The 11,751-nt window shown below is 42.9% G+C and overlaps 3 protein-coding genes across 5 annotated transcripts; 2 read left to right on the top strand and 1 right to left on the bottom strand.

Moving 5' to 3' along the window:
• Window positions 1-1,014: 1,014 nt before the first annotated feature.
• Window positions 1,015-7,117, bottom strand: LOC121598782 (protein disulfide-isomerase). Its single transcript, XM_041926062.1, has 4 exons — window positions 7,029-7,117; window positions 6,478-6,703; window positions 2,091-3,361; window positions 1,015-2,013 (listed from the first exon to the last, which is right to left on the bottom strand). Exons 2-4 carry the CDS (start codon window positions 6,629-6,631, stop codon window positions 1,963-1,965), a joined length of 1,476 nt encoding a protein of 491 aa, XP_041781996.1. The 5' UTR covers window positions 6,632-6,703; window positions 7,029-7,117; the 3' UTR covers window positions 1,015-1,962.
• Window positions 7,118-7,167: 50 nt separating this feature from the next.
• LOC121598781 (tRNA (uracil-5-)-methyltransferase homolog A) lies at window positions 7,168-9,553 on the top strand. Of its 2 annotated transcripts, none has more exons than XM_041926060.1 (3): window positions 7,168-7,518; window positions 7,590-8,910; window positions 8,974-9,553. In XM_041926060.1, the coding sequence occupies exons 1-3, from the start codon at window positions 7,339-7,341 to the stop codon at window positions 9,270-9,272; spliced, it is 1,800 nt and encodes a 599-aa protein (XP_041781994.1). In that variant the 5' UTR covers window positions 7,168-7,338; the 3' UTR covers window positions 9,273-9,553. The 2 variants fall into 2 exon arrangements, with proteins under 2 accessions (XP_041781994.1, XP_041781995.1); XM_041926061.1 differs by having other exon boundaries at window positions 7,692-8,910.
• Window positions 9,554-9,644: 91 nt separating this feature from the next.
• LOC121598783 (beta-1,3-glucan-binding protein 2-like) lies at window positions 9,645-11,749 on the top strand. 2 transcript variants are annotated; one of them, XM_041926064.1, is made up of 3 exons: window positions 9,645-9,730; window positions 9,871-10,778; window positions 10,853-11,749. In XM_041926064.1, the coding sequence occupies exons 1-3, from the start codon at window positions 9,660-9,662 to the stop codon at window positions 11,407-11,409; spliced, it is 1,536 nt and encodes a 511-aa protein (XP_041781998.1). In that variant the 5' UTR covers window positions 9,645-9,659; the 3' UTR covers window positions 11,410-11,749. The 2 variants fall into 2 exon arrangements, with proteins under 2 accessions (XP_041781998.1, XP_041781997.1); XM_041926063.1 differs by having other exon boundaries at window positions 9,647-9,730; window positions 9,868-10,778.
• The last annotated feature ends 2 nt before the right edge of the window (window positions 11,750-11,751 follow it).

The raw sequence follows: 11,751 nt of genomic DNA on the forward strand, positions 1-11,751 counted from the left end.
CCAGGCTCCGGTGGGCTGGCATTGTTATACGCATGGAAACGGACGACCCAGCCCGTAAAGTCTTTTTAGGCCGTCCACAAGGACAGAGGAGGCGTGGTAGGCCCAAATTGAGGTGGCAAGATGGCGTGGAGGCGTCCGCCATTAAGGCCGGGATAACGGACTGGCAGACGAAGGCGCGAGACCGTGAGCGGTTTCGGACACTCCTGAGGCAGGCCAAGACCGCAAAGCGGTTGTAGTGCCGGATAAGTAAGTAAGTAATCAATACACGTTAAAATACTAGACCGCACCAGCTGAACCGAGCGCCCCTACCGAGAGCTCCTGCTCGATCGGCCTTTATGCACATTCTGCCTGCCGTGCCTAGCTACCATGGCGAATTCAGTGGTCGGCACATCTGTCCACAACAGGTACAGTTCCAGGAACGGAATAAATTCGGGGGCTATTTCTGGATTGGTATATCCATATCAGTTCCAGGCTCGGTATGGATTCAGTATCGGTTCCAGGACCGGTATGGGTTCAGTATCGGTTCCAGGACCGATATGATTTCATGTTTTTTTTCCAGAACCGGTATGGCTCCAACTTCAACTCCAGCAGCGGTATGGGTTCATCATCATCCGTTCCAAGACCGATATGGCATTATGATCTATTCTAGGATCGGTATGGGTTCAGTTTCAACTCCAACACCGGTATGAGTTCATCGAATCGAATCTATAACTATAATAAAAAAGCCCATGCTACATAAGGCGACGCTCTAGCAGCAATCGAACACGACATCCGACACGAACAAACCCATATAATCATATGGAGGTGCACTGTCAGACACAAACAAACAAACAAACAAGACAAACATGTCAAATCCCATACCTTTTTCATGTTCGATGTCGTGTTCGATTGATGCTAGAGCGCCGGGTAAAGCTAGGAAAATCGTTGGGTGCAACCGAGCCAAACCGAGAAAATGACGCCGTTCTTTCTGAATATAAAAACAAACTTCGCAAAAAGCTGCAAAAAATCCGCTAATTTTTCAGTTTTGTTAAGTTTTCATTTTAATGCCTCGAGTGTTATTACATGGTTTGTCGTTGGTGTTTGTGTCTGTGAATGTGTGTGTATGTGGACTCTGTATCTTTGTTGTGTGAAGGAAGAATTCTTCTGCCTTTCGTCCATCGTAGAAAATCGACGGAGATGTATATCCTAATGTTAATATAACATTCTTCTCGGCATGTTCTTAACGAAGAATCTTATCAAATGCAATTTTTTGTCTGGTTTAGTCACTACCTGTTTCTCCATAGTTTTGGAATTTTCGTTTTAACATGGAATTCATACACCATCATACTGTGTTTGTTGCTTCTGTCCTAGTAGTCCGATCTTCCCCTACTGATGGATAACCAATTTGCTCGATTTTTTCGGCAGCGCTTCAGTGTTAATTACTCTTGTGGAGCTTACCTCTTATTTTGTTAAGCTTTCAAATTAACTAAGGAAGAAAGAGCGATAGTAGGGAAGGTCGCGAAAACGAATGAATGCAAACATAACTATTGCAAAAATGTAGAGATCTTGAATAGCGGGCCTATCAGATGTTCAGACGTTTTGTGTAATTTATCTATATCGCTTCATCTAACATATTACAGTTTCCTTCATAAAATATAGTATATTACAGTCTCTTTGCGATGTTTTATATTACTATTATGCATAAGCTATCTCTTCTATTCTTTTGAATTTTTATGTTGCTTCACTTATGATTTTTTTAGGCTTCACGGGCGTTCGTTACATGATGTTTCTAGTCGATAACGCTTGAAAACCTATGAAACTGAAACATTACTGTATTGTTTTGATGGTGATTTGGACTTAGAATATTTTTGTAGTTTGTTATGGTATTAATTCACTTTGTTGCTTTTCCTTCCCCGCAGATTTAACGATCTAGGGCAGACACTGTTGACGATCGTGTTGTTTAAAAGCCCGCTCTTCTCACGCTTATAGCTCGTCCTTTGTCGGTTTATCTTCCTTTTCCTCTTCTTCTGGTTGCTGTTTGGTGAAAAGAAAAATTCGGTTACATTAGTGTTACATGCCGGTAGCATAAAGCACTTGCAGTCCAAACGTACCTCATCCTTTTCGCCTTCCAGGAATTTAACGAAACCCTCCAGCGTACGCTCGCCCTTAAACTCCACCTTCTCGTTGTCGCCCTTTCGGTACAGGTAAATAGTTGGGAAGGAAGAAATCTTAGTATGCTCCAACTCGTTTGCAGTTGCGTCAATCTTAGCAATGACTACACTGTCACTGTCCTTGTATTTCTCTCCGAGCTTGTCATAGATCGGCACCAGCTGTTTGCAGTGGCCGCACCACGGAGCGTAGAATTCTACCAACACGTCCTTGGTTTTATCGAACGCAACCTCATCAAATTTGGTGGCAACAAGCACCTTCACTGGCTCTTTGTCCCAATCTTCGGGCAAGTCCTGTGACAGCAGGTGCTGCTTCACCTTGCCATCCAAGAACGACTGCACAAACTCAAGAATCTTGTCTGCTGATAGGTCATTCGTTTCGGGCTTGTACTTGGCCATGTCTTCCTCCAAGCGAATGATGCGGAGCGAAGGGACTTCGTCTTTCTTCATGCCGAAGAATTCTAGGATGCGGGTATGGTCCTCCTGATCGGCATCGATAGTAACGAACAAGATTTGTTCACGGAACTTCTTTGCAACTTCCTTGGCCGGTTCGACGAATTCCTTGAGGTGTCCAGCCTCCTTCGAGATGAAGAACAGAAGGTGGCTCTTGATTTCTCCACCGAAGATCTTTTGGGCCGTTTCATGGCTAAAGTCAACAATCAAAGGCAGGGCCTGAGCGGTGACAAACTTCTTCAGAGCCTCCTCAGTAGCTTCTCCTTCAAATACAGCCTTTCCTTCGTCGAAATGTTTAAACAGGATCACAGAGCCACACTTGGCTTCGTACTTGGCGTACACTTCCTCACTGCTGGTCACACCGAACGGATAGTCGTCAACAGCGACCGCCGTGGACATGAATGCCTTGGCTTCCTTTGAATCACGATCCTTGAAGAAACCAACCACAGCTACATTATTTTCCTTCAGGAATTCTTCAGCTGCCTCAACAGTTTCGAGCTCCTTCGCGGCCGGGCCAGTCTTCTTCTCCAGCCACGATACAATCGTGTCTTGTTCGCGTCCACCAGTATAATCGACCTGGGATCCACTGCGGAAAAATTTCAGAGTGGGGTATCCACGAATTCCATACTTCTCAGCAAGTTCCGGCTCAACCGTGGCGTCCACTTTGGCAAGTTTGATGTTTGATTCCTTGTCCGCGAGCACCTTGGCAGCTTTAGCGTATTCGGGAGCCAGAGCCTTGCAATGTCCGCACCATGGAGCGTCTGTAAAATATGTTTACGTTTATATTATTGGTATCAGCAATAAAATGCAAATAATACAATACAAATTGTGAGTACAATTATCCGTGTAATTTATTCATAGTTCTGAAGACAAGCGGTTCACATTATCATCAAATTGATGAGTATAATCTGTATGGTAAATTATATTTTAGCGAAACCACCGATCCCCCTTGCTCTTTCCCCTTTCACTCTGAACAAGATTATATGTCTTTTCATGCATAGTCAATTACAATCATTGGCAGTGTGTAATGAAGATAACAAAGGTTTCAATCCACAGATGGTTGCTGTGCTTTCCTATACATGTCTTATTGGTTTGATATCTGTGCATTACCAACTATAGAACAGAGCATATTTTTACATCTGTATGTTAAGTACATTCATTTTTACTTTGACATCAAGGCAACAGAATAAGTGAACAAAAGACCCTAGAATAGTAGATAGGACATTTTTGCTTCATTTTGAGAGGTTTTGAATAATTATTAAATCGAGTAAAACATTATGGATTTCCATATTATCGTATATTATACAACATTACTTAAAAAAAGTGCATGATACATATAGTGTTAGCAACAAAAGCAGCCGACGAAAACAGCATATATTGGAGCCACAAAAGGCCAAAGAAAACATTCAACATGACCCTGAACTTGAACTGAAAAATGCGCTGATCGAATCTAGAAGGTCCATCTATAATCGGCTGTTACTGACTAGAGGTCAGTTGACTCTTTTAAATCATATTTCTTGTACTTTTTGAAACAGTTTCCACGTAACCGGTACCGTATAGGGGTCGATGACCGGACACATAAACGACAGCGTTTTCGTCGTGTATAGGCAAGTAACTGTAAAAAGGCTGCGAGTTTCATCTCGATACAAACACACGTACACATTCGATGAAGAAAACACTATAAGATGCGAAAGCGGCGTGGCGATGCGGGATAGACCCTAGCCACTGACGCGTACAACATTCATGGAGAATATGTGTTGGTTTCTACAGTGTTGCCTCACCAATCGACACGTCACGGCTGCTGAGCAGCTTATTAGAAAAACCGGTTTACTGACGCACCTTAGTCTTCGTAGCTCCCGATGGTGCATGTATTCTCTACCTTATTTTGTCAATTTTCCTAATGGACGTTATGGAAAATATGTGTTCAAGAAACTACTAATGTGTATACACGTACGGCAATATCACGTCCGGCTTGCTAATTACTCGTATCAATTTTACAGCCGAAAAAATAGCTTTTTGTGTGGCGGAAATTCACAAAGAACGAGCGAATTTATCGTATTGTTTAGATACTTGTAACTGATATGAGAGCTACGAAGCTACACCGCAGCCCAATTGCTCCGCAACATTACACATTGAGACATTTGATAAGAAACTATATATGGTATTGCTGTGCAAGGGGCGGGCTTTAAGGAGACTGTTCGAAATTTACACCTTGGACCTACTGTTCCTACTAGGTTTGCCACAGCAAAAAAAAACAAGACTGAAGAATACATGCTTTGTATGTCACTTGTATGTTTTGCTTTCGGCCACGTTGGTGCTCTTCCTAGGGAACACACCCCAAACACTTCTCTTGTGATTCGTAAGATAAACAAGGTGAAAAAATACTCTGGCAAAGCAGCAACACACACATGGAAACACAAACATTTGTGTAAACACAGAGAAAAATCTGTATCATCTTTTTGTTTTTTACGTGTCTTTCAGTCCTCTTAGCATCGCACTGTGTTTGCACAGAAGTAGACTGCACAAAATGTGCCAAGCTTGTACGGGAACCTAATACACAAATTGGAGCGGTTTGATATGTACCTGATAAGAGAACGGGAAAGCGTATTATCGACGTGGCCTGCTGCAATCGACTTTTTAAATAATCGGAACACGTAAGCGGATTCGCAAGACGATGATCCCGCTTAACGTACACGTAATCGTAAAGGTCAATGATGAAATTCTTCGCCAACGTTTGGATAAACCAAGTGTAGGAGGAAAGTAAGAAAATCACATGTACGTATATATAGCACGTTTGTCACATGTATTTGAGTATGAAAATACTCAAACCTTTATTGTGAACTAGTAACATTATTCGTATATAGTTGAAAAATACATCACAAAACCGTATGGACTTAACCGAACGACGTCCATAATAATGTTTAGTTTCTTAAAGATTTTGAAGCCATGAACAGCTATGTCCGACCAGCGCATATCTTCTACTAGTAGTTTGAAGCAGCTAGTTTGAAAGTACGCATACAAATTCATTTAGTTGCCGGCCGGCTACTTAAGAAACCGGTTGAAATCATCAATTTTGCCCACCAATCCCAGCATAGTGAGTTGCTGCTTGCTAGGCATTTCCGCGATCAACGGGTGAAACGAGGGAAACAAGAAACTTCCACGTATACAAATCTTTCAACGAGACATGACCACTGGCCGTCTCGGTTCCACTAACAGACGAGCAGGCGCGTTCATGCTCCTACATGGACTGTTCCTTTCTTTGTTTCGTTATCGTTGAGAACTGATTGTCCGAAAGAGAGAGAGCAACTCCTTCAAGAACCACAGATAACATACTCCAACAGGCAGAATGTAGCGTTTAGGAACATACCGAAACATAGCCCTTGGAGAAATGTGGCTAAACTGACTGACATTGCGTTTATTGGCCGGGTAAAACCGCACGCAATTGTTGGCGTAATTATGCTAAAAAATTATGCTGCATTTATGCATTTCCATAACATAAGTAGTATAAGTTTGCCTTAATGGAAGGAAATACTTGCAATCCTTTAAATCCCAATTCGAACAACTTAAACTGCATTCCTTATAATAAACTGTACAATTGAGGTCAGTTGCTGCCTGTCCGATTTTTGCACTGATTTTTGCTCTGTTCAATCCACTTCAGGAATAATCGGCCAGAGAGTGGAACTTTTGCAATCAATGCGATGTAATAACGATTTATAATCGAAAAATATAAAAACTACCCGACTACATATCGTTTGTACTGCTAAACAATCTAGTAAACGGCTTCGCACTGACATCAGACAGGATCCCATATTGAAACTCCGATCCCCCCTCCCTCCCTACCCCGCAAAAAAGGAAAAATAAATCTACAGGTACTTACAGAATTCCACGAGCACAAATTCGTTGTCGGCGATGACCGAATCGAAATTGTCCTTAGTCAGTACCAGCACTCCATCTTCCGTCTTGACCTCTTCCGCTGCAAGCGCCACGGTGGCGAATGCAAGCACCAGCCCGAATGCCGACAGCAATCTCATTTTTACTCGATGGGGTAGGAAAACTGGAAAATGCACCTTTCGTTGATTCAAGGGACAGGGAACACAGGAAAACTGCACGCACGTTGGCGACAATGAAAGGACAAAAGTTAAAGTACCGTTAGCCTCGCATATAACCGAACTGCGGGGCACCACTGTCTCGAGCGTCGGATCGACCGAACCGGCAGACGAAAAGTTGATCAATGGAAGCTCGAAGGAGAACGGAAGCGCTTTAAGCCACTGTCGCCATGGAAGTGTTGCTGGAATCTGTGGTATACGTGGGACGCTGGGTGCTGGGGTACAGGTGGGAACCGTTTGTCAATACGGTCAGCGACAGAATCTGAGGCACGTTGGGGTCGAACGGAGAAATGGCGAAAAATCCAATAAAAATCGTACTTACGCTCACTGGATCACTTGAATTCACGAAAAAACGAACAATTGTATATTTTTTTATCCTCTGACGTGGCCACAAACCGACGGATGGCTGCACGCACACAATCGCAACGCACAATCCACTGAACTGGAATTCTATCGCAAACGTCATCGCAGTGGCACTGCGGCTCAAAATCCAAGGTTATTGAATGTGTCACAATTGATTGTGTCAGCTCACTTTGTTTACAAAACACGTGCTTTGCGATTTGTGAGCCGGCTGCATTCCTTGCTAAACTTTTATTGGCAAGAAACATACGAAACTTACAACGGCGCAAAATATGGAAGTAGAACATGATGCCGCTATCGCTGAGGAATCTCCAAAAGAAGAGGTGCCTAATAAGCATGACGATAAAAGTGAAATGAAAGGAGAAGAGTACGCGTATCTGGATGCCACCGGCTTCACCTCCGAGTTGTTCAAAATCGAACTTCGAGGCCTTCCCAAGTATTACGGAATTGGTGTAAGTAAAATGGAATCATTTCATGTTAAGCCCTGAAGCTTCCTTAGTTATGTCAATTATATTATTTGCAGGAGCTCAAGAAGCTGTTAAACGTGAAGATGAAGCTTTCTACGAATAAGATAAAAATTATGAAACCTGGTAGCCCTTTCATATTCATTTGCTTTCGCAATCAGGAAGATCGTGAAGCAGCCATCAAAGCGCTTGATGGGTACAAATGGAAAGGAAAATCGCTGTCTGCCTTTGAAGCTAAGCCTGCTCCCGATCCACTGATCCGTAGGCGCAAGGAAGCATCGACTGCGGAAGGAGAACCTTTAAATATAAAGCGACGCACGGTGGAAGCATCAGCAACGTCGCTTGCATACCTCCCGTATGATGAACAATTGAAGCAGAAACAATCGGAGATGGAAAATGTGTTGCAAAAGTTTGGTAAAGAGCTCTGGTCCTCCATTCCAACGCTACGAACTTTTGTAGAAAAACAGCGTCTTTTACACGGCGGCCTTCCTTGCGCGTTTGAACCGATTCGCCCGTCCCCAATGCAAGACGGTTATCGCAATAAGTGTGAGTTTTCTATCGGAAAGGATGCTTTAGGTGTGAAACGTGTGGGCTTTCGAGTAGGCAGCTACTCGAATGGATTTCTAGAAGTTGAATCGATAGCGCACCTTAAGCACATACCAGAATGCATGAAACAAACAGTCGTACTCTTTGAACAGTTTGTTCAAAGCTCTCCATTCGATGTGTATAGTGCCGAGACGTATCAGGGCCACTTTCGGCAACTGACCGTGCGTATGTCGCACGCTACCGGCCAGGTAATGGTAGTGGTTGGTGTGCATCTACAGTCATTGTCAGAGGAAGAGAAGCAAACCATGAAGTCTTCAATTGTCGAGTGCTTAACATCGGAACCGGGCAAACAAGCGGGCATCAGTTCGATACACTTCGAAGTGATTCAAAAACGGCAGCAAGGACAGTACACAAATCCTATAGAACATTTGTATGGGGACACACACATCGAGGACACAATTTTAGGTCTCACATTTCGTATCAGTCCTGCGGCGTTCTTTCAAATCAACACTCCTGCGGCCGAGGTGCTTTATCAGTGTGCAATCGATGTTGCTGCTCCAAGCAAAAGTACAAGCATTCTCGATATTTGCTGTGGCACAGGGACGATTGGGCTCTGCTTTGCCCGCCATTGCAAACAAGTTCTTGGTGTCGATATCGTGGAACAAGCCATTGAAGATGCGAAACACAATGCCCAAAAGAACGGTATAGCGAATTGTAGTTTTTTTGCTGGAAATTCCGATGATTTAATCATGTCGTTGATAAGGCATGCTAACATTATGCCGGATCAGCACGAATCTTTGATAGCGATCGTCGATCCGCCAAGAGCTGGACTTCGTAAGTAATGCTAAAAAAGTTGTTAGAACGGTTCAGTTTGATTCTTTACTTCTCTTCTTTCAGACATTCGCTCTATTACACAATTGAGAAATGCCCGGGGACTCGATAAGCTGGTGTACGTGTCGTGCTCTCCCCAAAGCGCTATTAAAAATTGGGTTGACTTAATGCGTCCCTGCTCCAAGCAACTTCGCGGGGAACCATTCGTGGCGAAAAAAGCAATGGCTGTTGATTTATTTCCACATACTCCACACACGGAATTGGTCGTACTGTTCGAACGTGAGAAGAAAAGCAAACAGGAACTCGTGGTAGATTCACAAAATATTTGCACCGATAAACCTGTTGATCCACAGCCGGAGACATAAAACAAAAAGATTAATATAACCATGGGGAAACCAAAAGGCCTAATGGTACACGTGCCGATTCCTTCGAAGGTTTGACGCGAATCAATCCCCATCTGGTCATTTCCCTCTGTATCAAGGACTTAGCTATCATCTGGTTACGTAATATAATCAAGTCGATGTAGTAAACCTTCTATAACGTCCTAACACCAAGCTAATGAAGAGGAATAATTCTATTGTTTATTCTATTGAAGCGGAAACCATGTTTATTACAGACTAAAATACATTTATGCTATACTACATAAGATTCGTTGGCATTTTAATGTTGTGACGTGTACCGATGACGCAGTTGCACTAGGGTCAGAGGTATCGTGTTGCGCTTCGATCTAAATCGCTCATCCATTATACTGTATGAATGGCGAATTCCCACGATTCGTTTCAAACGCCCTTCGAAGTAACGGAAATCCCATCTACTGGAAAAGGTATGCGGGTTAGCCTAGGTGTGAGGGTTTGTGTAAGATTAGTGAACAGCTACATCTACAAGCAGAATGAATCGTTTTCTGACACTCTTTATTTTACTTTTTGTGTTTCCCTTTTCATATGGTGATCCTCGTAAAAGTAGTCGCTATCAGCCGCCAAAGCCCCGATTTGAAGTGTTTGATCCGAAGGGATTGATTGTGTGGATTAACGCTGATCCAGGGATTAGTTCGTTTACATTTCACGGGAAACTTAATGAACAATTTGTACAGTACTACGATGTTGGACGATGGGCTCAGACAATAATTAAAATAAAAAACGGCCGATATCTTTTCATCGATCGCGAAGCAAAACTCGTACCAGGTGATACCATATTTTATCGTACAGTGATTGTTCGTAACGGACAGACCTACCGTACGAATTCCGGAGCGTTTACCGTGGAAGAGCTGCGTCCGGCCGCTACACCTTCACCCACATCCGCTTCCGGTATCGTGTCGCGCTCTGCTACGTCCGAGCTATATCCATATGTGCTCACCGCAAATGAACGACGAACTAAAGACGTGAGGTCAACCGCTACTCAAACTGATGATTACGAGGGAAATTCAGCTGAACATTGCGCTAAAGCACACACCACAGTAAATGGACGAAAAGTGTGTGCTGGTAAACTGTTGTTTGAGGATAATTTTAATGGTCGTTCGATAGATTTACGCAAGTGGCGCATTGAGAACCGTTTTGCATCTGACCCTGACAATGAATTTGTGGTTTATGCTGATTTCCCGGAAAATATAATGATACAAAATGGTCTATTAGCTATCCGCCCCACTCTGTTCGAGGAAAAATTTGGACCAGGTGCGACGACTCAGCAGTTTAGGTTTGGCGAAGAGTGCACGGGCCATAGCAGTTCGCGGGACTGTATCCGAGACACGAAGATTGATTTTGACATGATTCCGCCGGTACTAACAGCCCAGATTACAACTATAACCAGCTTTAAATTTACATTTGGAAAGGTGTTGATTCGGGCAAAATTACCGCAGGGTAGTTGGATTTTTCCACGTAAGTGCACTTCCCAGAAACTACCAAAACAATATCAAGAGCATTCTTATTAAGAGTATTGTAATCGTTTACAGAGCTATATATCATCCCTGCCACGAACTTTTACGGCCAAGACAGTTATGCTTCCGGATTAATGCGCATTGCATTTGTACCTGGTGGACCGCAGTTCAGGAATCAACTATCCGGTGGACTTCTTGTGAGCGACAGTGAACCTTTGCGCTGCTCTAAAATGTGCACTTTGAACAAAAATGTCCAATGGAGTTCTGATTACCACGTTTATGGGCTGAAGTGGACTCCAGAAGGGGTATGGATGGAAGTGGATGATGAGGTGTACTGTGCCATTGATCCTGGAGAAGGGTTATACCGAACCATTCAGTCTAGAAAGCCTCAAATTGCAAATCTGTGGCAATTGAGCGGATCTCGGATGGCTCCGTTCGATAAGGATTTCTATCTTGGTCTTGGAGTAGGTGTGGGAGGTCATTATGATTTCCATCAATTTAGCGGGAAACCATGGCAAGATTTAGGAGTAAAAGCCATGTTTACCTTTTGGAAAGCAAGAGACAAGTGGTATCCTACTTGGAATGTGAGTAGTACCATGTTTGTCGATTACGTTCGCGTTTTTGGTGTTTAACCATGTTTGCCTTCGTCGCGCGTCGAATAACATCGACTCAAACCATTTTCCATTCTCGAAATGCGTAAAAACATTTTTGCTTGATGTTCAGATGGCAGAAGAGTTATAACCTACAACCATTCTTGAATAGATATGTTCCAAATTGCCCTACAATAAATAGCCTTAATTTGATTTCAATTGGCAGCAAACAAATGGACTAAACAAGTTTCAATTCAAATGATCATTCACCAGAAAAGGTGGAAATGACATATATTGAATTCATACTACTATTAATTTTAAGTAAATTAGGATATGAAACTAAAAAATAATGTAATGCGGAACAATACATAATTTAAATTAAAA

This window comes from Anopheles merus, chromosome 3L (assembly GCF_017562075.2).
Source record: "Anopheles merus strain MAF chromosome 3L, AmerM5.1, whole genome shotgun sequence".
NCBI lineage: Eukaryota > Metazoa > Arthropoda > Insecta > Diptera > Culicidae > Anopheles > Anopheles merus.